At 71.7% G+C, this 23,528-nt stretch overlaps 2 protein-coding genes across 10 annotated transcripts; one reads left to right on the top strand and one right to left on the bottom strand.

The window, feature by feature from the left end:
- The first annotated feature begins 26 nt into the window (after positions 1-26).
- Positions 27-19,949, top strand: FHIP1B (FHF complex subunit HOOK interacting protein 1B). 9 transcript variants are annotated; one of them, XM_068930963.1, is made up of 15 exons: positions 54-97; positions 2,257-2,310; positions 7,137-7,221; positions 7,305-7,430; positions 12,675-12,989; positions 13,098-13,700; positions 14,593-14,751; positions 14,871-14,957; positions 15,199-15,366; positions 15,501-15,580; positions 16,140-16,309; positions 16,520-17,590; positions 17,809-17,987; positions 18,599-18,761; positions 19,434-19,947. In XM_068930963.1, the coding sequence occupies exons 5-15, from the start codon at positions 12,852-12,854 to the stop codon at positions 19,727-19,729; spliced, it is 3,114 nt and encodes a 1,037-aa protein (XP_068787064.1). In that variant the 5' UTR covers positions 54-97; positions 2,257-2,310; positions 7,137-7,221; positions 7,305-7,430; positions 12,675-12,851; the 3' UTR covers positions 19,730-19,947. The 9 variants fall into 9 exon arrangements, with proteins under 9 accessions (XP_068787070.1, XP_068787069.1, XP_068787062.1 ...); XM_068930969.1 differs by lacking the exon at positions 7,137-7,221 and having other exon boundaries at positions 27-97; positions 19,582-19,949; XM_068930968.1 differs by lacking the exon at positions 7,137-7,221 and having other exon boundaries at positions 27-97; positions 14,641-14,751; positions 19,434-19,948.
- Positions 19,950-20,483: 534 nt separating this feature from the next.
- Positions 20,484-21,572, bottom strand: C1H11orf42 (chromosome 1 C11orf42 homolog). Its single transcript, XM_068936004.1, has 2 exons — positions 21,495-21,572; positions 20,484-21,374 (listed from the first exon to the last, which is right to left on the bottom strand). The coding sequence occupies exons 1-2, from the start codon at positions 21,570-21,572 to the stop codon at positions 20,484-20,486; spliced, it is 969 nt and encodes a 322-aa protein (XP_068792105.1).
- Between the last annotated feature and the right edge of the window lie 1,956 nt (positions 21,573-23,528).

The raw sequence follows: 23,528 nt of genomic DNA, 5'->3' as shown, positions 1-23,528 counted from the left end.
GAGGGGCGGGGCCGGCGCGGCGGCGGCGGCGGGCGGCGGCGGCGGCGGCGGCGGGAAGATGGCGGCGGGCGCGCGGGGCCCGCGCGGGAGGCGGCCGGTGAGCGGCGGCGGCGGCGCTGGGCGGGGCCGGGGCCGGGACGTGGGCCGGGGCCGGGACCGGGACAAGGCCTCGGCGCGGCCGGGTCCCGCCCTGGGTGCCCCGGGCCGCGGGCGCGGGCGGCAGCAGGGCCCGGCGGCGCCCCGGTGCCGCGGTGCCCGGGCCGGCTGCGGCGCTGGCGGGGGCCGTGCGGGGCCCGCGGGGCCGCAGCGGCTGGTGCCGGGCCCGGTGCGGCAGCCTCGGGGCCGGGCCGCGGCGGCGGCGGCGTCCGGTGCCCTTGTGCCGGTGCGCCGGGCCCGCGGCCGCCTCGCCGCCGCCGCCGCCTCCCGGCCGCGCTGCCGCAGCGGGGTGTCCGGGGGTCCCGCGTGCGGCCTCCCGGTGGGTGTCCCACGCGGGGGTGGGGTGTCCCGGGTGGGGTGTCCCGGGTGTGGGACAAGGGGTGTCCCGAGTGGGGTGTCCCGGGTGGGGTGTCCCCGGTGTGGGACAAGGGGTGTCCCGGGTGGGGTGTCCCTGGTGTGCGACAAGGGGTGTCCCGGGTGGGGTGTCCCGGGTGGGGTGTCCCGAGTGGGGTGTCCCGGGTGTGCGACGAGGGGTGTCCCGGGTGGGGTGTCCCTGGTGTGCGACAAGGGGTGTCCCGGGTGGGGTGTCCCGAGTGGGGTGTCCCGGGTGTGGGACAAGGGGTGTCCCGGGTGGGGTGTCCCGAGTGGGGTGTCCCGGGTGTGCGACAAGGGGTGTCCCGGGTGGGGTGTCCCTGGTGTGCGACAAGGGGTGTCCCGGGTGGGGTGTCCCGAGTGGGGTGTCCCGGGTGTGCGACAACAGGTGTCCCGGGTGGGGTGTCCCGAGTGGGGTGTCCCTGGTGTGGGATGAGGGGTCTCCTGGGGGGTGTCCCTGGTGTGTGACAAGGGGTGTCCCGCGTGGGGTGTCCCGAGTGGGATGTCCCAGGTGTGGGACGAGGGGTGTCTCGGGGGAAGACCCGAGTGGGGTGTTCCCGGTGGGGTGTCCCAGGTGTGGGACAAGGGGTGTCCCCGGTAGGTGTCCCACGTGCGGAGCCGGGGGTGTTCCAAGTGGGGTGTCCCTGGTTTGAGACAAGGGGTGTCCCACGTGCAGAGCTGGGGGTGTCCTGGGTCATGTCCTCCGGTGTGGGGCAAGGGGTGTCTTGGGTGGGGTGTCCCGGGTGGGTGTCCCAAGTGGGGTGTCCTTGGTGTGGGACAAGGAATGTCCTGGGTGGGGTGACCCAGGTGGGGTGTCCTAGGTGTGGGATAAGGGGTCTCCTGGGGGGGTGTCCCGTATGTGGGCCCTGGGGGTGTCCTGGGTCCTGTCCCCGGGTGTGGGGCTGGGGGTGCCCTGGGTGGGTGCCCGGGGGGTGCCCCATGTGCAGGACCCAAGGGTGTCCTGGGTCATGTCCCCAGGTGGGTGCCCCGTGTGTCCCCAGTGGGTGTCCCGGGCGGGGTGTCCCGGGTGCGGGGCTGGCGTCGTGTCACCCTGGGGTCCCTGTTGGCTGCGGTCCGGCTGGTGCTGGGTGACAGCACCAGGTGCCTCCATGCCCTTGGCGGGCTCCGTGCCCTGGGGACCCTCTGTGCCCTGGGGACCCCCTGTGCCCTGCGTCCCCCCGTGCCCTGGGGGCCCCCTGCACCCTGGGGACCCTCTGCACCCTGGGGACCCCCTGTGCCCTGCATCCCCCCGCGCCCTGGGGGCCCCCTGCACCCTGGGGACCCTCTGCACCCTGGGGACCCCCTGTGCCCTGCGTCCCCCCATGCCCTGGGGGCCCCCTGCACCCTGGGGACCCCCTGCGCCCTGGGGACCCCCTGTGCCCTGCGTCCCCCCATGCCCTGGGGGCCCCCTGCACCCTGGGGACCCTCTGCACCCTGGGGACCCCCTGTGCCCTGCGTCCCCCCATGCCCTGGGGGACCCCGTGCCCTGGGGACCCCCTGCGCCCTGGGGACCCCCTGTGCCCTGCATCCCCCCATGCCCTGGGGGCCCCCTGCACCCTGGGGACCCTCTGCACCCTGGGGACCCCCCCCGGGACAGACTGGCGGCGGCGCTGGTCCCGGGAGCGCTCCCCCGCGCGAAGGCCCGCGGGGCGGCGCCAGCCCGGCGCCCCCCCGGTTCGGCAGCGGCTCCGCTCGGCTCTGCCCTGACGCCTTGTTCCTCCCCCCCAGCTGCGGCGCTGACGGGACGGGACGGGACGGGACCTCCCGCCACCCGATTCCCAGGTAGGAGGGTCCCCGAGCGGCCCGGGTGCTGCGTGGGGGGCGCTGGGGGACGGGCCCGAGGGCGCAGAGGCCGCCTCCGAGGGCGGGTTGGCAGCTGCGGTGCCGCTTCCCCGGCGGCAGGACGCGTCCCTTGGGAGCCCCTGCCCTGGCGGTCGTCCTGGCCGAGGCGATGCCGGGCAGCCCTGCCAGGCCGGCGCCCAGGGCGCCTTGTCCGTCCCGCCGCGGCGGAGGCGAGGAGCCTTCTGTCTGGCCCGACGGCTGGAGAGACTCGCCGGGCGCTGCTCTTGCTCGGGCTGCGGCACGGCTGCCGCCCAGGACGCCCCGCGCCGGTGGCAGGGCCCCACGAGGGACCCCGCGGCCGCCAGGTGCGGCGTCCCCCGGCCCTCGGGTGCTGCGGCCGAGCCTCGACCCCCGGGCTCGCGCTTCCTGCCTGGCCCGGGGTCCCCGTGCTGCGCGCGGGCCAACCTCGGGGGTTTGAGCGCTTGTTCGGTCCGGGCCCTCGTCGTCAGCCGGCTGCCGTGCTGCCGGCCTGGCCTTTCCCTGCCGGCGCGTTTTGCTGCTGCTCGTCCCTCGGCGGTGCTGGCGCAGGCTCCGGGCCCCTCGGCGCGCCGGCGGGAGCGCTGCCCGCTCCGCTGGAGCTGGGAGCCTGCAGCTGCGACGGGCGGCGTGGCCTGAGCGCCCGTGCTGGGCCGGGAAGGCCCCAGGGTTGCGCAGTGCTTGCAGGTGAGGTTAGTCTCTCCACCCTTGTGTTCTTTTTTTTTTGCACTGCCAATTCTCCTGGAGCTCAAAATCGAAGCGTTTCTCCAGTGCTCTCTGCCCGGGCTGACTTAAGCGCCTCGCTTGGGCCGCGCTCTGGAGGAGCGAGCTGTTGAGCAGCAAGGCCGTCCTCTCTCCTCTGGGGCTCGCCGCCCGCTGGGCTCCGCGTTTGGGACGGGGGAGCTCGACAGCCCCCGGCCCGGCTCGTGCAGGAGCTGCCGCGCCGAGCCCGCTCCTCGGCCCCGCTCTGCTCCCCAGGATCCCTCCGTAACGCTGACTCTGCGGGAGGCGCCTGGCTCCGGGTCCTTCCCCTTGCTGCCTCCCTGCTCTGGGACAAATGATTTTCCTCTTGCCTTGTGGCAAGCTCCCCGCAGCTGGCGTGAAGCAGGGCCCCCAGGAGAGACCTGGGGCTGCCCGGCTCTGTATCAGGGACGCGCCCCCGGTGCCCGGGCTCCGGGGCCGCCCTGCCGGGCCCGCGGCCTCAGGCCTGACTGCCGGCGCGTGCGGGCGAAGTGGCTGCGCCGGTGCCTGGCGCCTCGCCGGCGTTGCTCGGGGCGTTGGAGCCCGCGGCCGCGCGCCTGCGGTTCCTCCCCGGCAGCTCGAGGCAGAGCCGGACGGGTCCAGCCCCGGCGCGCGCGGCCGTGCCAGGAGCACGGCTCCCTCCGTGACTTGTCCGCGGCACCGGCCCGGAGGGAGGACGAAGCGCCTCCCCCGGAGCTGCTTTCCCCGCAGCTGCCGAGGCTCTTTCGGGTGCTGCCGCCGGCTCGGGGGGCAGCGGCAGTGCGGGGGGTGAGGCCGCCGCGGGCTGCGGTCCTGAGCCGTCCTGCAGGCCGGTGTTTCTGGGAACTCCCTCATCCCTCCGAAGGCTGGGGCTGGACTTTGTCCCCGTGCGCCCAGAGCGTGTGCTCCCCCCGAGGTCGGGGAGGGATTTGTGCGCAGTGCTGGGCCGGCCTCGCCCGTGCGAAGGTGCAGTGCTGGCTGGCAGCGCGCTTTGCTCCCGGCGGTCCTCTCCCGGCCCTCTCTTCCACGTGGTTCCCCGGACGCCTACCAGCGCTGGCATGTGCCAGTGCCGGCGCGGTTGTGAGCCCAGGGCCAGGCCTCGAGCGTGGGCTCTGCCCTGCGCGACTGGGCGCGCTCTGCCTCCTGCACCACTGCTCTGGCTTGTGCCCCTTGCTGGGCTGGGCTGACTGTGGATGCAGGGCAGCGTCAGGTCCCGGTGGACCTGCCCCAGGTGCAGGGCAGCGTCAGGTCCCGGTGGATCTGCCCCAGGTGCAGGGCAGCGTCAGGTCCCGGTGGACCTGCCCCAGGTGCAGGACAGCGTCAGGTCCTGGTGGGTCTGGACCTGCCCCAGGTACAGGACAGTGTCAGGTCCTGGTGGACCTGTCCCAAGTGCAGGACAGTGTCAGGTCTCGATGGGTCTGGACTGCCCAGGGGTGCAGGACAGCGTCAGGTCCTGGTGGACCTGCCCCAGGTGCAGGACAGTGTCAGGTCCTGGTGGGTCTGGACTGACCAGGGGTGCAGGACAGCGTCAGGTCCTGGTGGACCTGCCCCAGGTGCAGGACAGAGTCGGTACAGACTGATCTGCTTGTGTTGCCTGTGGGCGTCGCAGCCCTGGAGCGGGGTCACTGGCAGGAGGCAGGGCGCGCTGGTCCGCGCGCTTTTGCACTCGACAGGCGGTCTCCAGCGCACCGTGCACCTTGTACAGCTGAGCCAGAGCTTTTTGCAGGGAAGGGGAACGAGGCTGGCAGGCCGTGTCCCAAACATCCCTGCCCTCGATGTGGGAGTGCAACGCGCCGCTGCTGCGTCCTTGTTTCCCCTGGGCTGCCAGGGGTGTCTGGCCTCCCGGCGGCTCTTGCTGTCCTTGGCTGCGGTTGCTGCAAGTGGCCAGAGCTGGGCTCAGAGCCGCTGTGACCAGGCAGATCCTTGCTGACCCAGCGAAGGGGCTGCCGCTGTCGTGCCGTTGTGCAACTCGGGCTGTTCCTCCGCGTGAGACGCCGCTGGCTCTGCTTTGCGCGTCCCGTGTGCTGGTGAACGCTTCCACCCCTCCCGCTCTCTGCAGCGCCAGCAATCTCCTGGAAGTTCAATTTCTTGCGATGGCTGGAGCGTCCCTGCTGACAAACCTGTCCGAGGGTGCAGCTCTGTGTGCCGTCGGGCAGAGACACCCTCCCCTCAGCGCTGAGCTCCGCAGAGCTCCTGGGGTGCCCGGGGTCGGGGGTCCGAGCTGACTCCTCGGCATGGAGCTGGGTGCAGGAGCACGTTTCTACCTGCCGTTTGCATGCCAGGGCCCCGGGACGCCGGGCAGCCTCGCCAGCCTTAGCAAGCGCCATCCCTTTCTGTTGTGCTGGTGCGGTCGGTGTTTCTCCCTGCTAGATCCTCTCTCTGCTGCCGGCAGCGCCAGCGTGGTGGAGGGCGCCTGGGGCCTCCTGGAGCGCGTCGCGATGCGTGCGCGCGAGGCGCGTGCGTTGCCCGCTGGGCAGGGGAGCGCGGCACCCCGACACGCGGCGTTTGTCCCGAGGAGCCCCCCGTGCGTCCGCCGACGCTCGCGGAGCGCCTGGATCGGGCCCGCGGAGCCGGGACGGGGCTGCCCGCCCGCCTGGGCCCTCGCGCCCCGCACGCGCGGCCTCGCTGGCCGCCCGCTCCCGGGGCACCCTGGCGGCGCGCCTCCCGCCCGGCTGGGCCGCGGCCCCGCGGCAGGGAGGCTGCGGCATCGGCTGGGCGCCCGCCCGGCGGGGCTCTCCCTGGCCCCGGGGTGGGGGACGCTGCCGAGGGCCAGGCCTGGCGGCCGGGCCGGGAGGGAAGCTGCGGTGACCCCGCTGCCCCGAGCAGGGATCGCCCGCGGTTATCCGCGGAGGGCTGAGGCACTGCGTGGGAGCCGCCTGGGCTGCGGCGGCGCTCTCGGCAGCGAGCTGCCCACGCAGACCTCGGTGCGTTTTATTTCTGGGCCGGCTTTCTTGCGTTTCAGCTCTGGCCCGTGGTTTGCGCTATGCTTTTGTCTGCTGGGCTGAGCAGCCTTTGCTGTTAAATATCTGTTTTCCACGAGAAACTTTGACTGGGATCAGGCCGCCCTGTAATCTTTTCTGCGATACTCGGACTGAGCTGCTCAAGCCGCTCATGGAAAAGCAGGTGTTGCGGTCTTTTGACCTCCGCTGGGGCTGCTCTGAGCCCTTGCTCGCCTGACGTCCGCCTTGCTGCAGCGCGGGCGCCAGCCAGGACGCCGGTGCATCAGAGCAAGGCGAGAGGGGTTCCTGCCTGCTGCGCCCTGCTCGGGCATCGCTGCCCCGCGCGGGGGCTCCGGCGAGACCCCGCGCTGGGTTTGGTTTCTCCGCTGCCGTCCACGTGCTCTGTTAGCCGTGGGGGTGTCGCGGGGGGCTGGCGACGAGAAGGACGAGGCCCTGGACGCCCTCCCCCGGCCGGGGCTCCTGCCGACTGTCCCGCCTGGCGTCTCCCTTGGCACGTGTCGGTGCCTGCTGTGTGCACCAAGCAGGTTTCACATCGGTTTAATTTCTTAATCAAAACGCCACGTGATACCGAGTCAAAAGTCTTCCAGGAAGTGCTGTCTTACGTCCGCCCTGTTGTCTTTCTCCACCAAACCTGTAGTCTCATCAGAGAGCGTTTTAGTCCAAAAAGGTCTGTTTTCCGTAGCCTCGCGTTGGACCATCCGCATTGTCCTTCTTCCGCCGGCGTCCTGCGGCAGACGTCCCTAACCGGGTCCGGGGCGGGTGCCGTGCCGCGGTGCGCGCCCCCCAGCTCGTCCCTCCAGCTCCACTCCCCTGGCATTTCCTTGAAGCCTAGTTTTTCCTGCGGCGCAGCCTGGCAGCTTAGTGGTTTCTTGACTCACTCTTTGAAACTCTGGCACAAGATGTCTGGATGTGTTGATTTCTGGCAAGGTCTAACTTTAGTTACTGCAGTAAAACTTCACCCATGTCGGAATGGGAAGCTTATCGTTGTATGATATAAATACATCTGACTGGTTCCTAAAATACATTCAGGGGATACATCTGCCGCCTCCTGCATTATTGCTGACAGCGTTATGTTCAGCTAGCCCCGGACTTGTTCTTTTCATTCTTAAGGTGTATGAAAAGTGCCCAGGACTGCTGCCTGAGAACTATCCTTGCGATTCCCGTATTGGCTTTCTGCCCATCCTGCTGCTCCTAGGTCTGCTGCTATTGACTTCCTCTTTTCCCTTTTTCTGTTGTGGTTTGGGCTTGCTTTAATAGCTGCTTTCATTTCTCCTCTAGGCCAACTCCTGGACTGTGGTGAGCTCTTCCTGGCCTTTGCGCCCTCCTCGGTCGTGAGACGGTCGCGGGCATCTGCTGCGCCTCCCGGAGCAGTCCCCGGCGCTCTCGGCTCCTGATGTGACTCAGGCGAGCTTTGCGCCGCTGCTTGTGAAGCTGCAGGTTTGCGCGTGCCGGCCGCGTCCTACAGAGCAGCCAGATCGCGGTGAGGCGCGTGCGAGGCGTTGGGCTGCCCACGGCGAGGGCACGTGCCCTGGTGAGCAGAGCTTGGAGCCGTGCCGCCGGCCTGGGCCTGTCTCGGCAGAGGTCCCTGCTTGCGGCGCCGCCGGCGATAGCCCCCTCCGGCACGCTCGGCACGCGCGCCCTGCCCCGGCCCCGCTCCGGGGACGGCTGTCCCGGCGGCGCCTGCAGCCTGGCAGGCGGCAGCGGATATTTCTGGCAGGGCCGGGCCGCTGGGAACGCGCAGCTGTGACTCACGGCGCTGGAGCTGCTCGCACGGACTTTCCGAGCTGTCAAGCTTTCCGTGCGCTGCTTGGAGCCGGTCCGTGCAGGGCAGGGGCGCGCTGCCGCTGCCAGGGGCTGGCGGCCGGCGGGGGGGCGCGAGGCCGACGCGGGGCCGCGGCTCTGCCCCGTCGCGCGGCTGGCGGCCGGCGGGTTGCAAGGCCCGTGGTCATGCTCTTGCTCCTGGGGCGTGCACGCCGTGCTGGAGTTGGCACGGAGAGTGCAGCAACCCTGTGGTTTAAGCCCAGGAAAGGGGAGCTGGTCCATCCCCCGGGGCTGCGGCGGGAGCGGGCCGTGCCGGGCTGGCGCCGCGCTCCCGCTGGGCAGAGCCCCGGGCCGGGGCGCGAGCGCTGGCGGCGGGTGCCCGGCGAGGAGGGGCTCTATAAATAGCCCCGGCGCTCCCTCGCGGTCAGGTCGCGCCATCTGCGCGGCGCGGGCGGGAGCGCGTGGGGCGCCGCGCGCCCCGGAGCGCGGCCGCTGCAGGAGGGCTCGGGGCGGCGCGGCCCCTGCCCGGCCCCGCGTTCGGGGGCGGCGTGCTGCAGTTCCCGGCGGTCGCGCTCCTGCCCCGAGGAGGCGCTCCGCGGGGTCTCCGTCCGCTCGCAGGGCCGGTCCCGAGCCGAGGGCCGCGGCGGCCGCCTGCCCCCCACCCCGGACGAGGCGCCCGTGAGAGCAGAGCCCTTCCCGCGGGGCAGCCTGCCGCCGCCGGGCACGGCCCGTGCCCTCGCTGTCCCCCGCTCTGCCCCCGCCAGCACCCCCGCTCCGGGCCCGGCTCCTCGCGCTCAGCCCTTTCGGTGCCGGAGCAATCACGAGGCTGGATTTCCCCACCTTTCCCTAAAGACGGAGGCTCCGTCTCCGCTGGGTCCACCAGCCGTCCGAGCCCTTTCGGGCAGGGCTGATGTGAAAGACGACGTTCTGCGCTTTCGCGACCTTGGCGTTATCGGACGTATCTCGTGCGGCGCCGTCGCCCAGCCCGTTGTGCGGGGTTGAAGACCTGCTGGTGCAGCGCTGCCGGCGGCCCCTGCGCCCGCGATGCGCCGCCCGTGGGGCCTTTGCCTGTGCGATCCTGTCTCCGCTTTTGCTCCCGGTCTTGATCCTGCGCGCCGCCTCGGCTGGGGCCGTGGCGCTCACGGCTTGGCCTCGTGCTGCGCTTCCTGTCGGTCCCTTGCATCGGGCCACCTCGCGTTTGCAACACTAGTGATTTCACGTTGAGCAACTGCTTGTTGCTTTAAGCGCTGTCCGCTGCCGTGCTCTACCCGTCGGGATGCTGCCTGCGAGTTTCCCTCCAGCTCCTCGCTGCAGCCTGCCGCTGGCCCTGCTTGCTGGGCGGTTCGGTCCCTTCTGGGACGGCGAGCTGTTTCCAGGTCTCTCGCCCCTAAGCTGTCTTCCACCTTGTCCTCACCCGGTTTCCCCCCTTGGGTCTCGAGACCCCTGTTGCGGTCTCCCCACGTTCCCTGCCCAAACTGTGCATTGCAGGAGCTCGCCGGACAGCCTGCCCTTTCCCCGGGGCCGTCGGCTCCTGCTGCTGTCCCCAAACCCTGTAGTAGGGAGGATGGCTACGCCCCGCTGAGAGCCTCATTCTCCTGAGAGCCGTGCCAGCACCTGGGCTGTTTTCTGCAGGACCTGAGCCAGGCCGGCCCTCGAACCTTGCCGTTTGCCTGCTGCGTGCTTGCAGCTGCATTGTGTTGTCCGAGTCCACCTGGCTGGCTCTCAGAGACCTTGGGGAGCTGCAGGAGAGCTGCTCCTCTGCCTTCGCCTCCTTCGTGTTGCAACGCCCTTGTCCTAGCAGGAGTTGCCCCGCGGCCCCTGCCCGCGGTGGGCTGGGGAGCGGCGTTGCTTGGCCCGCTGGAAGGTGTTGCTGCGTTTCTGCTCGGCGGCCAGGCACCCGGCTTGCTGCCTTCTCTGTGGCCGGCGTGCCGTTCGGGGCCGCGATGCGGAGAAACTGGATCAGCGCTCCCGCCAAGGCCTCTCCCGAGCCGAGCAGGCGGAAGGCAGGATCATCCCAGCCCGTTCGCGCATCCCAAGATAGCGACTGCGGTTCTGATGACAGCCTGCTGTCACAGGCTCGCCACCCTCCCGGCTTCCTTCCCGCCGGGCTGGCGCGGGGAGGACGTGCCGGGCAGAGGCGCCGTGGGCGGCAGGAGCGCTGGGCAGGACGGCGCTGGGGGCGGCGGGGATCGGCCGCCTCCTGGGTCTGGGGTGAGGCGAGAGCTCCCCCCAGCTGCTGGGGGGGACGGGGCGGACGTGCGCACCGAGCCGGGAGAGGCCGCCCCGCTCTGGCTCCCACCCTGCCAGGAGGAGGGCCAGCGGCGGCCGTGCCCCTCCGTGGAGGGTGCGCGCCCGGCTCCCTGCACCCCGGCAGGCTCCCCGCCTTCCCGGCGTGACGTCCCAGGTGGGGAGCACGGCCCGAGGCAGGCGGGACGCGCCGGCGGCCGGCCCCTCGCGCCCGTCCCGCGGCCTCCGCGCTGCGTGCCGAGCCGGCTCCCCCCGTTCAAAGTGCGGAGCTGGGTGTGGAGGAAGGCTCCTCCTGCCCCGGCTGGCTCGCACTTCCTCTTCCCCGTCCCCACCTCCCGGCAGCTCCCCTGCTCTCCTCCTTCCCCGGCCGGTGCCGGTCCTGGGCTGCGCCCGGAGCGCGGCTCGGAGAGCTGCCGCCCGGCTCAGGGGCTGGGAGGAGCTGCTGGGTCCTGGGCAAGCGGCGGCGGGCCGGCGTCGCCTGCTGCAGCCCGCGTCTCGTCTTTGGGGCGAAGCTGTGGGGTTTTGGCTCCTGCCACTGGCTCTTGCGCAAGACCTGGGAGCTGCTGCCCGGGATCCCTGCTCTCGTAGGTAGGTGACGGCGGGGCTCGCTCCGTCCCGCCCCGTCCCGTCCCGCCGCCGTTTGGGAGGAGCGCGGGGAGCCGGCGCCAGACGCGTCCGCGCAGGCCTGGAGCAGGGCGCGAGGCCCGTCGGGGCTGTGCTCGAGGACGGGCCCGGCAGCGCGGTCGCTTCCCCGCGCTCTGCCGGTCCGCCTGCGCTCTCGCCTCCCGCCCGCCCGCCGAGGGCTCGGGCCAGGAGCGCCCGCGCAGCGGAGCCCTGCCGCGCCGCCTTCCCGCCCGCGCTGCCCGGGAGCTCGGACCTCAGCGCGGGGTGGGCGCCCTGCCCCGCCGGCCCCGGCGCGGCCCTGCACGTGCATCGTCCCGCGGCTTCTCCCAGCCTCCGAGGACTTCTCCGGGCGCTTCCCCGCCGGGGCTCGCCCCCGCCGCGGTGACCTGGCTGCAGCCGAGCTCGTGCTCGCTGACCTGTCCTTGTGATGGGCTGCTCCCGGCCGCCCGTTTCCTAACAGCCTGGTGCTGCTGACAGCCCTGCCTGGGAGCTTGTCCCCGTGTGACCTGCCGCGACGCTTCCCCCGGGCCCCCCGGCTCGGCCGGCGGCGGTGGCGGCCGCTGGCGTGTCATACCCGGTGAGCTGGACGCCCGCCCCCCCGGGGGAAGTGAGAGGGGAAGCCGGAGAAGAACGGCCCGGCCCGAGGTGTCTCGCAGCGCCGGGTCCACGTCGAGGGCATGGCTTCAGCCCACCCTTCCCTGCCGGTGCCAGCGGGGTGGGGAGCCGCTTCCTGGCGGCGTCGGCCCCGCAGCCCCTCGCGCCACCATCCGGAGCTGGCCAGGCTCGCCCAGGGAGCCGGGAGGTGGCCGGCAGCCCTGGGCCCCTGCGCGGCCGAGGATGCTCTCGCTGCTGGCCTGGCTGCGGTCCAGCCCGACCGGCCCTGCCCTCCCCTCCGGTCAGGGGGGCAGGCGCGCGGGGACGTCAGCCGGGGGACCCGGCGGCAGCGGGGAACGCCCTCGTTCCCGGCAGCCGTGTCCCGGGCTGGTAGCGCAGGACGCTCGCGGCCGCGGGGGAGCTCCGGGGCTGCTCAGCCCCGCAGAGCGCGGCCGGCTGCCCCCAGCTCTGCCCGCGCTTCTGGGCTCGGACAAGCCGCGGCTCGTTCCCTCGGCAGGGCTGCGCTCCCTCGCGCCAGCTGAACGCCGGCTGGTCGGGGAGCACCGGCTCCTCCTTGGCTGGGAGCCGTCCCCTCCGGGTGCCTGGCCGCGGCCGCGCTTCCAGCCAGGCGCTGGCGGTGCCGGTGTTTCCAAGACAAACGCTCGCGTGCAGGCGGCCTTGCAGCCTTGCCGCGTTGCCGTCCGAGCGCCTGGCGGTCCGGCCCCCTCCCGCCGGCTGGGGCTCGGCTCCCGCTCTCCTCTGCCTCCCGGAGCTGCCTGTTCCAGCCGGGCGGCCCCTGCCCTCGGCCGCCCGCGCGGCGCTGGCGGGGCGAGGGGTGTCCTCGCCGGGGCAGGGCTGCAGCGGCCCCGCAGGCTGCGGGAGCGCTCCCCGCCGAGGCTTGGTTCCCCGCTGCCTCCTGCAGGAGGGAGGATTCGCTGGCCAAAGGCGATGCGGGTGGATAGGCGACCGCGGGACGGGCGCTGCTTCCAGCTCCCCGGGGCCGAGCGAGGCCTCGCTGGCAGAGCGGGGCAGGGCGCTTCGAGGCGCAGGATGCTCCGGGAGCTCCTGCAGGGCCGGGACCGGCACTGGCGCCTTCGCCAGCTGCATCACGCCAGGGCCCGGGGCAGGAGCGGTGCTGGGGGAGCGGCGGCCGTGCAGCAGGGCTGGGGCAGGATGGACGCGTCGGCGCGGAGGGGGAGCCCAAATGATGCTGCGTGTCCCAGCCGCGTTGCTGGCGTGCGGCGCGGGCTCTGCCGGCTGCCCTGCCCTCCCTCTCGCGCCCCGTTCCCCGAGATGCCCTATGAGATGCGGACGTGTGGGTGCTCCTCCCTGCCTCCTTCCCTCCCGGGGGTCCGGCAGGGCGGAGAGGCCCCCGGAGCGCCTGCGCCCCCCTGGGCTCTGAGCTCTGCTCTCTCCCCGCAGCCCGGGCCGGGGTGGCAGCAGCATGGAGTGTGGGGCCCTGCGGACCGGCCGCTCCCCCGTGCCCCTGCGGCTCCACCAGGCAGCAGTCGGATCCGGATCCATCCGCGGGGCGCCCCACCGCTGCCCGTGACCCGTCCGCTCGACTCCCCCGCCTGCCCCCGGGCCTCCGCCGTCCCGATGGAAAGGATGAGCTGGCTCAGCAAGCTGACCCCCCGGGCGGCAGGGCACAGGGCCACCCGCAGCGTCAGCCTGCAGAGCCCCGTCACGGCCGACCCCGAGACCTGCCTCATGGTCTTCAAGAACCACTGGTCCCAGGTGAGGCCGGGCGGTCGTGGGGCTGCGGAGAAGGGCCGAGCCCCGAAGCGGGGCTGCTCCCCGCTGCAGCCCTCCCCGCCTCGTGACACTCAGCGCCGCTCTCCCCAGGTCTTGCGGATCCTGGAGAAGCGAGGCTCCAAGCCGGCCCCCGACGACCTCAGCGCCGTGCGCAACAACACCTACCAGATGCTGAACCTGCTGGCAGAGGACCGGCCGCGGGGCGAGTCGGCCATGGGACCCATTCTGGAGTTCGTGGTGTCGGAGAACCTGCTGGAGCGCCTGCTGTGCTGGCACCTGCAGGGAGACCTCACGGAGGAGCGCAAAGTGGAGCAGCTCAAGCTCTACGAGATGCTCATCAGCCAGGCCCGCCAGCCCCTGCTGCAGCACAAGCCCGTGCTCACGCCCCTGCTGCGGCTGCTGAGCCTGTGTGCGGAGCCCGCCTCGTCCCTGCTGGAGAACAGCCTCGTCCTGCTGCTCAACCAGCTCTGCGTCTCTGTGGCCAAGGAACCGTCCATCCTGGAGCTTTTCTTCCACAGCCACACGGACCAGGGCCCTGCCAACCTCATCATATTCTCCCTCCTTATCCCCTTCATCCACCACGAGGGTGTCCTCGGGCAGCAGGCCAGGGACGCGCTGCTGCTCATCATGGCCATGTCCGCCAGCAACCATGCCGTGGCCAAGTCCATCACTGACAACTCCTACTTCTGCCCGGTAAGGCTCGGGGTGCTACAGGGCTGCGCAGGGTGGCAGGGCTGGGCTGACCCGATGCATCACTCCCTGGAGCAGTGGTGGGGCCCAGGTGGTCCCTGGGGTCTCTGCTGCACATGCAAGGTTGTGCCTGTTTGGTCAGGAGTAGGCGGTCTTGGACAGAAGATCCTGCCCTAGTGGCTGGGGATCTCTGTGCCCATGGAGCAGGGGGGTCCCGGAGATGCTGTGCTTTGCAGCAGGTTGGGGACAGGCAGGGACTGGCTCCCTGGGGACAGCAGGGAACGTAGGGCCTAGCCTCTAAGCAGAGCTTTGACCTGGGGTGGAGGGGACTGTTCCCTCAGCTTTCCCCATGGGATTTTGAGGAAGTTGGTTGGATGCAGCAGGGCTGGTCGTATCCGGTGCTCCAGGGGATGCTGCTGGTGTCAGCACGGGGCCCTGTGGGGCATGGCGTGTGCTGATGGGGGGCTGGGGGGTGCGTGGCAGTGACCGGCACCAGCTTTGCTTCCTGCTGCCCTGCCTGCCGCTCTCCTTCCCACCCCGCTGCAGCGAAGCGTAGCTCCCAGCCCTGCCGCAAACCGGCTGGGCTGGGCAGCCTGCAGCAGGTCCGCACAGGCCGTGGCGCTGGGCTGCAGCAGGGTTGGCTGTGCCTGGAGGTGGGCTTGGGGCTTACTGGAGGCCTGAGGGGCACGGTCCTTGTGCAGAGCTGCCCCGTGCTGCTGGCTCCTGGTGGGCAGGGAAAGCAGGTCCAGGAGGCAGCTCTCCTGCCCAAGGCATGGTGGCACAGGGACCGTGGGGCTCTGGGGAGTCCGTGCTCCTGCTGCCAGAGCCGGGTCTCCGCGTCCTGGCCCTGCTGGGTGCGGGTCCGTGCGGCGTTGCTCAGTGCCTGTGTCCCCAGGTCCTGGCCACGGGCCTGAGCGCCCTGTACTCCTCTCTGCCCCGCAAGATCGAGGTGAGGGGGGACGACTGGCACTTCCTGCGCCGCGAGGACTGGATCGGCGTCTCCTCGCTCGTCCTCTTCATGAACTCGCTGGAGTTCTGCAACGCCGTCATCCAGGTCAGGCTGCGGCGGCTCCCGCTCCGTTGCGTCCCGTTGGGCTGGGGGGGCTGCGGTCCGGCCTGGCCCAGCTCGGCTCGGCCTGGCCTGGCCCTGCTCTGACGGGCTGTGCTCTGCAGGTCGCCCACCCCCTTGTCCAGAAGCAGCTGGTGGACTACGTCCATAACGGGTTCCTCGTGCCTGTCATGGGGCCGGCTCTGCACAAGGTAGGGGCCTCTGAGGAGCAGGGCAGCGTAGGAGCCCCAGGCTCCCTGCGTGGCGTGGCGGTCCCTCCCCTCGCCAGTGTCTCGGTGCCTGGCTCATCTGTGCTCGGGTTGCCTTGGGAGGAGATTTCCTGCTCGTGTTCGCCTGCCTGGGGTGGGCGGAGGGGCCCCGCAGGGCGCCCTTGCACGTGCAGGGGGTGCTCCACGTGGTCCCAGCCCCGCGCTGAGCTGCTGCTGCCTGTAGACCTCTATCGAGGAGATGATCGCCAGCACGGCCTACCTGGACCTGTTCCTGCGCAGCGTCAGTGAGACGGCCCTGCTCAAAACCTTCCTGCGCTTCGTGCTGTTGCATCGCCACGACAACAGCACCATCCTCGACACCCTCGTGGGACGCATCAACAGCAACTCGCGGGTAAGAGGCGCAGGGCCTGCAGCCGGCTGCCCTCTGCCCGGCTCCCGGGCCCTGCCACGGGTGCTCCCCTCCTGCCCCCGCTGTGGGGCTGCCCCATGGTGCTGCCAGTTCCCTCACAGCCTTTCTCTCCCCAGCTCTGCATGGTGTCTCTGAGCCTCTTCCGGACCCTGCTCAGCCTCAACTGCGAGGACGTCATGCTCCAGCTGGTGCTGAGGTAACCTGCCCTGCAGCGCGTGCCGGGCTCAGCCTGAGCCTGCAGCCAGGCACGAGGGCCGAGCCGTCCGGCTGCTGCCCTGTGGCAGCTCCCTCGGGACGTGGCCCAGCCGCATCACCCGCAGCCTTGCAGCGGGCCCTGGGCGGCCACATCTGCACTGCTGCCAAAGGCACTGGGGTCAGCTGCAGGGTCTGTGCTGGCCCGGGGTGACGGGTCGTGGCGAAGGGACTGCTCCCCAGGAGGCTGTGAGAGCTGTGCGGCGCTGTGTGCTGGCTCGGGGCCCTGCAGCCCGCTGTGCCTGGCTGAGCCCTGCACGCAGGGGTTCCCCGAGCCTGACGCGGGCTGTCCTGCAGCTGCAGAGCTGGGGTGTGGGGAGGGTGCACAGGCCGGCTGAGTGCCCAGGCAGGCGTCCCCTCCGGGACGGGCCTGCAGAAGGGGGCACCGGAGTGGGGCCTGGCTGCGCTCCCCTGCCCCAGCTGCGTCCCGTTCCTGTGCGCGTGGTGCTCCCTTGTGTCGGGCACGCGCAACCTTGTGCATGCAGCCCTGCCGTTCCCCACAGGTACCTGCTGCCCTGCAGCCACGTCATGCTCAGCCAGAAGCGGGCCGTCAGGGACCTGGACATCTACGGCAAGACGGCCGCCAAGTTCCTGTCCCTCATCCCGCGATGCTGCCGCCCCGAGAGCCTGCCCCCGCCGGACCGCGAGGAGGAGCACGCGGCCTGGTCCAAGGGTACGGTGCCGGTCCCGGCGGCTGCGTATGGCCAGCGCCAGCCTCGCTGCTGCCTGGGGCTCTGGGGGCTTGCTGGGCCACGCGGCTGGGTTCCTGCAGGGCATCCCCATGCTGGGGCCAGCCGGCCCTGACCAGCGCTGCAGAGAGCCGGTTGCCGCCTTCCCCAGCCCTGCTCCGCTCTAATCGCCCCTTCCCTCCCGTCGCCTGCAGGCCACGGCAGCCCCAACGTGGACACGTCCTCCGTGGTGACGGTGCCGAAGCCCTCCACCCCGTCCCGCCTCTCCTTCTTCATGCGCCAGCAGAGCTTCGGCCCGGAGGTGGCCAGCCCCGCGCCGCGCTCGCCCGGCACGCCGTCCGGCAGCCCCTGCCACCGGGCAGCCAGGTGGGAGGAGGTGTCGGAGCTGGACAGGAACTACCTGGAGTACCTGCGGGACGCGCGGCTCAGCATCGACCGCTGCGTCTGGGCCTGCCGCGTCTGGTCGGCCCCGTACGATGGCGAGGAGCCCAGCGCGGGCAGCCTGGCCCCGGCGCCCGACGGCGCCCTCCCGCTCAGCCCCGACTACTTCAGCGCCCCGCGGCCCCCGGGGCCCCCCACCCCGCGGACTAAAAAGCGAGGCCTGCCGGAGGAGGGGGCGAGGGAGGGGCAGGCAGGGGCCCCCGGCGGCGGTGGCGGCGAGCCCGGCGGCGGCATGCCCAGCCCCGACGCCCAGGACTCGGGGACCTTGGTGAACGGGGCCCACGGGCTGCCGGAGCCGAGCCGGCCCGAGGGGGACGTCGCCGTGAAGAAGGTGCGCAGGAGCCCCCAGGGCGAGGGGCCCCCCGAGCCAGAGCGCCGGGCGCCGCCGGCGCAGAACGGGGCCGCGGCCCCTCCGGAGCCTGCTGCCGCCCCGGCTCGCCGGCCGCAGCCCCCGGCCTGGGAGCCGCTGCAGTCGGTGGATTCGCTGATAGACGAGCTGCTGGCGAAGGTGCCGGCCGAGCCCAACGGGGCCAGCGTCAGCATTGAGAAGTTCACGGAGGAGCTGCGGCAGATCGAGGCCGAGATGAAGAACGGGAGCGGGGCGGTGCCCGGCCCGGAGGAGCTGCCCCGCGCGCCCGACGCCCCCCTGTCCCCAGAGGAGGAGGAGGTCTACGAGAGCTTCGCCTCCCTCCCCGACAGCGAGGCTCCGGCTGGCTCCGGCGAGGCCTCGGCGCGGGCGCTGCCCCGGGCGCTGGACCCGCTGTCCCAGATCGTCGCCAGCCCGCTGCGGACGCCGGCGCAGCCGCCCAGCCAGCCCTTCACAGGTGAGAGTCGCCGGCCCCGCCGCGCCGCGGGGGGCAGCCGGACCCCGGGGGCTGCCGGGTCTCGGGCAGGGCTGTCTGCAGCCCGCCGCGGGGGCCGGGGGGCCACGCACCTCGGGGAAGGACGGAGCCGGAGCGACGCGTGCTTCGGGGGGGGAGACGCTCCTGGGAGGGGTCGGTGGCCGCGTCCCTACGGGCGCCTGCACCCTGTCCCCGCACAGGCCCCTTCGTGACCGTGCTGTTCAGCAAGCTGGAGAACATGCTGCACAACTCGCTGTACGTGAACTTCCTGCTGACGGGGCTGGTGGCCCAGCTGGCCTGCTACCCGCAGCCCCTGCTCCGCTCCTTCCTGCTCAACACCAACATGGTCTTCCAGCCCAGCGTCAAATCCCTGCTCCAGGTACCACCCGGCCCCCGGCGCAGCGGGAGGGACTGGCACCGGGGAGGGGTGCTCTGGGCTTGCCTGGAGCCGTGTCTGGAGCCGTACCTGCCGCCAGCGCTGGTCCAAGCTGCTGCGGGAGCTTGTGCGGTGTTGGGGGCTGCTGTTGGGGCCAGGCGGGGCAGGGCTGTGCGCCGGCAGCTCTCATTGCCGGGAGGGAGCTGGGGCTTCCCGAGCTCTCGCTGTCCCATCCCGCCTGGAGCTGGGTCTGTGACAGACGCTCCTGTCCCTCACACAGCCGGCCCCTTCCCCGTCCCCTCTGGGTTTGGGGGTGGCTGGGTGTTTTCCCCTTCCCATCGCCCTGCAGGATGCTGCCCCGTGGCTCGTGCCTGAGCCCGGTGCCGGCCGCCTTGGGACGGCTCCAAGGCAAGGATGGGATTGCTGGAGTCCTGCTGGGCGGTGTGGCCGGGGACATCTCGCCGGCTGCCTGGCCTGGGGCGCGGGGGGAGCCGGTGCAGCGCCCCGCGCGGTGCCACCCCGCTGCACGTGGAGGCACGCTCCCCCGGGCCAGCCCAGGGACCCAGCGCCTGCCCTGCCGGGGGCCGCCGTGACGCTTCTCCCGCGTCCCGCAGGTCCTCGGCTCCGTGAAGAACAAGATCGAGAGCTTCGCTGCCAGCCAGGAGGACTTTCCTGCTCTTCTCTTCAAAGCCAAGAAGTACCTGATCGCCCGGGGGAAACTGGACTGGTCGGACACGCAGAGCGCAGTGCCCTCCCTGCGCCGCTCGGAGACACTGGGTAGGGCCGGGGAGTCCTGCGTGGCCGGCTGGGGCGAGGGCTGGGCCTGGGCTGGGGCACCTGCCCCGTCCTGTCAGACTGTGGGTGTTGCAGGGGCTGCAGCGAGGGCTGGGGGCTGCAGCGAGGGTTGGGGGCGGCAGCGAGGGCTGGGGGCTGCACCAAGGTCTGTGGGCGGCAGCGAGGGCTGGGGGCGGCAGCGAGGGTCGGGGGCTGCAGCGAGGGCTGGGGGCTGCAGCCAGGGCTGGGGGTGGCAGCGAGGGTTGGGGGCTGCAGCGAGGGTTGGGTGCTGCAGCGAGGGCTGGGGGCTGCAGCGAGGGTTGGGGGCTGCAGCGAGGGCTAGGGGCTGCACCAAGGTCTGTGGGCTGCAGCGAGGGCTGGAGGCTGCAGCGAGGGCTGGGGGCTGCAGCGAGGGCTGGGGGGCTGCAGCGAGGGTCGGGGGCTGCAGTGATGGTCGGGGGCTGCAGCGAGGGCTGTGTGCTCCGTGTTGCTTTGCGCGCAGGGCTGGGGGCTGCCTGGAGAGCCGCAGGCTGCGCTTGGCGTTGCGCAGGGGGCTGGGGGCTGCGCGGAGGGTCCCGTGCCACCCTTGGCCTTGCACGGAGGGCTGGGGCTGCGTGCCGCGGCGGGCAGAGGCTGGGGCCGGGCTGCGCCCGGGTGACCGCTCCGTCCCCGCAGTGAAGAGCCGGAAGCCGTCCATCGGGGAGCTGATCCTGCGGCACACCAACAGCCCGACGCGGGCGCGCCAGGCGGCTCAGCTCGCCTTCCAGCACATGCGGGAAGGGCAGGTGATGCACGCGCTGGCCGGAGCCTCCCTCTTCCGCAGCTCGGCCGAGAAGCAGAACGAGGCGCTGCGCGTCAAGAACGCCGTCTACTGCGCCGTCATCTTCAGCGAGTTCCTGAAGGAGCTGGCGGCCATCGCACAGGCCCACGCGGTCACTTCGCCCTTCCTGACGGAGCCCCCCGAGGAGTGACCCCCCCCGGCAGTCGCCTTTTTAATTGCGCCCAGGACATGGACCTTTTTAATTTATTGGGGATGAATGTTTTGCTGAGAACTTGTTGCAATATGTATAAAAGAGACCGTCTGCTGCCTGTCCCCGCGGGCGCGCGCAGCCCGGCCCTGCGTGCCCCGGGGCTGCGTGCGGAGCAGCCCCCGTCCCGGGGGCCTCGTCCCCGCCGCCCGGCCCGGGCCGCGCGCCGCCGCAGCCTGGCGGAGGGGCGAGCGCGGGTCGCTGCGCTGGGGACGGCAGGGCAGGACCCTGCGCAGCCCCGTGCGCGGCCCTGGGGCGTCTCGGGGCTGGGCCCTGCCCAGGACGGGCACGGCGGGGAGCGGCGCGCGGCCCTGGGACGGGCTGGCTCTGCTCCCCGGCTGCGCGCTGGCCTGGCCCGGCCCGGGGGGCAGCGGGTCCCCGGCGCCGCGTCCCGTCCCGTCCCGTCGGCCGCGTCGCCCACCCGCGTCCTCTCTATGCAACACCCAGCGGCTCCCCCTGCCCTGCCGCGGGGCAGCCCGTGGGGTGGCGTGTGGGGCAGGCCGGGGGGGCCGGGGCAGGCGGGCCCGGAGCGGGGGCCGGGGCAGTGCATGAGGAGGGCGGCGTGTGTCTGTGCTGTGTAAAAGCCCTTCTGTAATAAAGGTTCTGGTGGAGGGCACGGCCTGCCGCTCGCGGCGGCGCGGGGCGCCCGGGAGGCGGAGGGGCCGGCGGGGGCCGCCGCGGGCTGCGGGGGCGCCGCTCAGGCCTCGCCGTCCGAGTCGCCCGGCGGGCTCTGCAGCAGCGGCAGCGACATGGAGTGCCGGTCGGGGTCGCCCAGGCCGGGGGCCGGCTCCCGCCGCCGGCTGAACGGCCACTTCCCTGGGAGCGGGGGGCCGGCGTGGGCGCGCGTTTCGGCGCTGCCCGCCGCCCCGGCCGCCCCTCTCCCGGCCCCCTTACCTGCCGGCGCCCGGGCGGGCTGCAGGGGGGGGTCCCGGGGCTCCGCCGCCCCGGCGGCCTCGTCCCCGGCCGGCGCTGGGCGCAGCAGCGCCGGGTCCAGCGTCGCCAGGCGGACCCAGGGCGCCCGCAGCGCCCCTGCCAGCGGCTTGGGGGGCCCGAGGGCGCCGCGGGGGCCGAGCGGGACCTTGAGGCAGCGGAAGGCGATGGGGCAGGGCCGGGCGATGCGGAGGCAGCGCCGGGCCGAGCCCTGGGTGACGGTCAGCGCCAGCTCGGAGCTGTAGAAGACCTGGTGGAGGAGGTAGAGGCTGCGCCGCCCCGGCAGCCAGGGCAGCTCGGGGCGCAGGGCCGGGCGGCCCCGGCACAGCTCCGGCACGGCCGCCGCCGCCGCGTGCAGCCCGGCCAGGCGCAGCGCCACGCGCCGCGGGGCTCCCTCCACCACCCGCGTCTCCTCGTAGCGCGCCTGGCCCTGCCCCGCGCCGCCGGCCGCCGGCGGGCGCTCGGCCGCCCCGGGGAGTCCCGCGCCCGGCTGCAGCAGCGTCCCCAGCGTCCCCACCGGCACCAGGGGCCGTGCCCGCCCCAGCAGCCCCGGCGGCCGCCCCGGCTTCTTGATGAGCACCGTCAGCAGGTCGTAGGAGGCGGCGTCCTCCAGGAAGGGCACCGGCACCACGGTGGGGCCGAACTGCTCCTCCACCACCTGCGGGCAGGGATGGCGTGTACCAAGGTGCGTGGCCAGGCTGTCCCGAGCAGCTGGAGCCCTCCGTGGCATGGCCGGGGACCTCCTTCCCCCCACCTCGGGCTTTGCCGTCCCCTGCACCTTGTCCCTGATCATCTCCCAGTTGTTGTCAGCCTCTCTGATGTCCAGGGCCTGGGTGTTGCCCTCTTCCAGTGCCATGGATGGGGTAGGATGGGCCAAGATAGGATGGGGTGGGGTGGGGTGGGATGTGATGCCGGGGCGGGGTGGGGGGGATGAGATGGGTTGACAAGGTGGGATGGGGTGGGACAGGACCGAATGGGATGGGATGAGGTTGGGGGAGGGGGGGGAAATGGGATGGATCAGGACGGGATGGGATGGGACAGGGCAGGTGGGTGGAGGGAGTGCATGGTGACCTGTTCCGGGACAGCCCGCGGCCACCCCGGGTCACAGAGCCCCATGGCACCGTTGCCCTGGTGTTCCCTGCCAGGTGCTCCTGCCCTGGCATCACGTGTGACCTGCCCCAAGGCCTCGCAGCCCCCAGCCAAAACCCTGCAGTGGCCACCTCCCCCTCCCCACCGCCTAGCCTTGGCTGTGTGCCCCCCAACCAGCCACCCTGGGAGCGTGGAGGTGCTGGGCTGCATGCTCATGTGGCCCTGCCGTGCACCTGGCCAGCAAGCTGTGCCCATGTGTGGATGCGTGAGACCAGAGGATCCGGGGCAGCTATTGGATGGACTGGGTGTCGAATGCTGGTTGCAGGAGGGAGCCACACTGTATATAGGTATAAATAAATGTGTATATACATCTATATTACGGAACAGTCGATGTTCTGGTGATCATCTAGTCCAACCTCCCTGCTCAAGCAAGGTCACCTACAGCACATTGTGCAGGATTGTGTCCAGATGACTTTGAAATATCTCCAGCGCTGGAGACTCCACAACCTCTCTGGGCAACCTGTGCCAGGGCTCTGTCACCCTCACAATCCAGAAGTTTTTTCCTCATGATCAGATGGACCTTCCTGTCTTTCAGTTTGTGCCCATTGCCTCTTGTCCTGACGCTGGGCACCATGGAGAAGAGTCTGGCCCCATCCTCTGGACGCCCTCCCTCCAGATACTTGTACGCATTGATGAGATCGCCTCTCAGTCTTCTCTCCTCCAGGCTCAACCGTCCCAGCTCCCTTCGCCTTTCCTCAGCTAACACCTATTCGCGGCCAGCCAGTGAGGGGCCCAGGAGCGGTGGCTGGTCTGGTGGCACCAGCACTCGCCACCCGTGTGAGCTGCATTTTGGGGGCCACCTAACGCAGCGCTCTCACTGCCTCTCCTCCCTTGGGCTGCTGGGTTCAGCATTTCCTAAAACCCAAATTTCCTCTCCCCCCCCCCCCCCCGGCTCCAAGTGCCCCATCTATCTGGTGAACTTACACCCTGAGAAGCATCCATGGGGCCCTGGGACCCCAAACCAAGTAACCCCCCCCCCCCAACCCGGCCCCCCGGTTGATGCACCTCCCCCTCCCCCATGAAGCCCCTGCCCATCCCTGAGCAGTGCCCCACAACTAAAGGCCCCAACACCATGCACCAGTGCCCCTGCCCCCAAACCCGTGCAGGGACCCCCCAAACCCCTCAGGGGTCCAGAGCAGTTGAGGGTGAGGGACTGGGGGGGGGGGAAGACAGCCATGGAGAGTTGGGGGGAGCAGTTGTGGTGTGTGGGTGGATGCTGGGGGGGGGTGCTGGTGGGCCAGAGGGGTGGGGAGCAGGTGCCATGGGGCACGTGGGCGATGGAGGGCTGCAGAGTGGGTGTTACTGTGGGGTGGGTGCCATAGGGCTCATGGGCAATGAGGGGCTGTGGGGTGGGCGTCGCTTTGAGGGCAGGTGCCATGGGGCGCAGGGGTGCTGTGGGGCAGGTGTTGGTGTGGGGCAGGCAACATGGGGTGTGCAAGCACTGGGTTGGGGGGGGGGGCTGCAGGGTGGACGTCAGTGTGGGGCAGGTGCCATGGGGGCGTGTGGGTGCTGGTGGGCTGCAGGGTGGGTGTTGGTGTGGGGCAGGCACTGTGGGGCACACAGGCGCCATGGGGCTGTGAGGCGGGGGGGTGGTGTGGGGCAAACACCATGGGGCACAAGGGCACCATGGGACCGGCAGGCAGGTGTCAGTGTAGGGCAGGCG

Source organism: Struthio camelus, chromosome 1, assembly GCF_040807025.1.
Source record: "Struthio camelus isolate bStrCam1 chromosome 1, bStrCam1.hap1, whole genome shotgun sequence".
Classification (NCBI taxonomy): Eukaryota; Metazoa; Chordata; class Aves; order Struthioniformes; family Struthionidae; genus Struthio; species Struthio camelus.
This window is presented reverse-complemented; position numbering and strand designations above follow the sequence as displayed.

What these genes read in the sequence shown, in the direction of transcription:
- FHIP1B (XM_068930965.1), top strand. Translation starts at nt 12,852, where the DNA reads ATGGAAAGGATGAGCTGGCTCAGCAAGCTGACCCCCCGGGCGGCAGGG. An exon ending in TGGGGCCGGCTCTGCACAAG is followed by an intron (nt 14,958 to 15,198) that starts GTAGGGGCCTCT and finishes TGCTGCCTGTAG; the next exon opens with ACCTCTATCGAGGAGATGAT. An exon ending in GCACGCGGCCTGGTCCAAGG is followed by an intron (nt 16,310 to 16,519) that starts GTACGGTGCCGG and finishes CGTCGCCTGCAG; the next exon opens with GCCACGGCAGCCCCAACGTG.
- C1H11orf42 (XM_068936004.1), bottom strand. Translation starts at nt 21,572, where the DNA reads ATGGCACTGGAAGAGGGCAACACCCAGGCCCTGGACATCAGAGAGGCT. An exon ending in GGGAGATGATCAGGGACAAG is followed by an intron (nt 21,375 to 21,494) that starts GTGCAGGGGACG and finishes CCCTGCCCGCAG; the next exon opens with GTGGTGGAGGAGCAGTTCGG.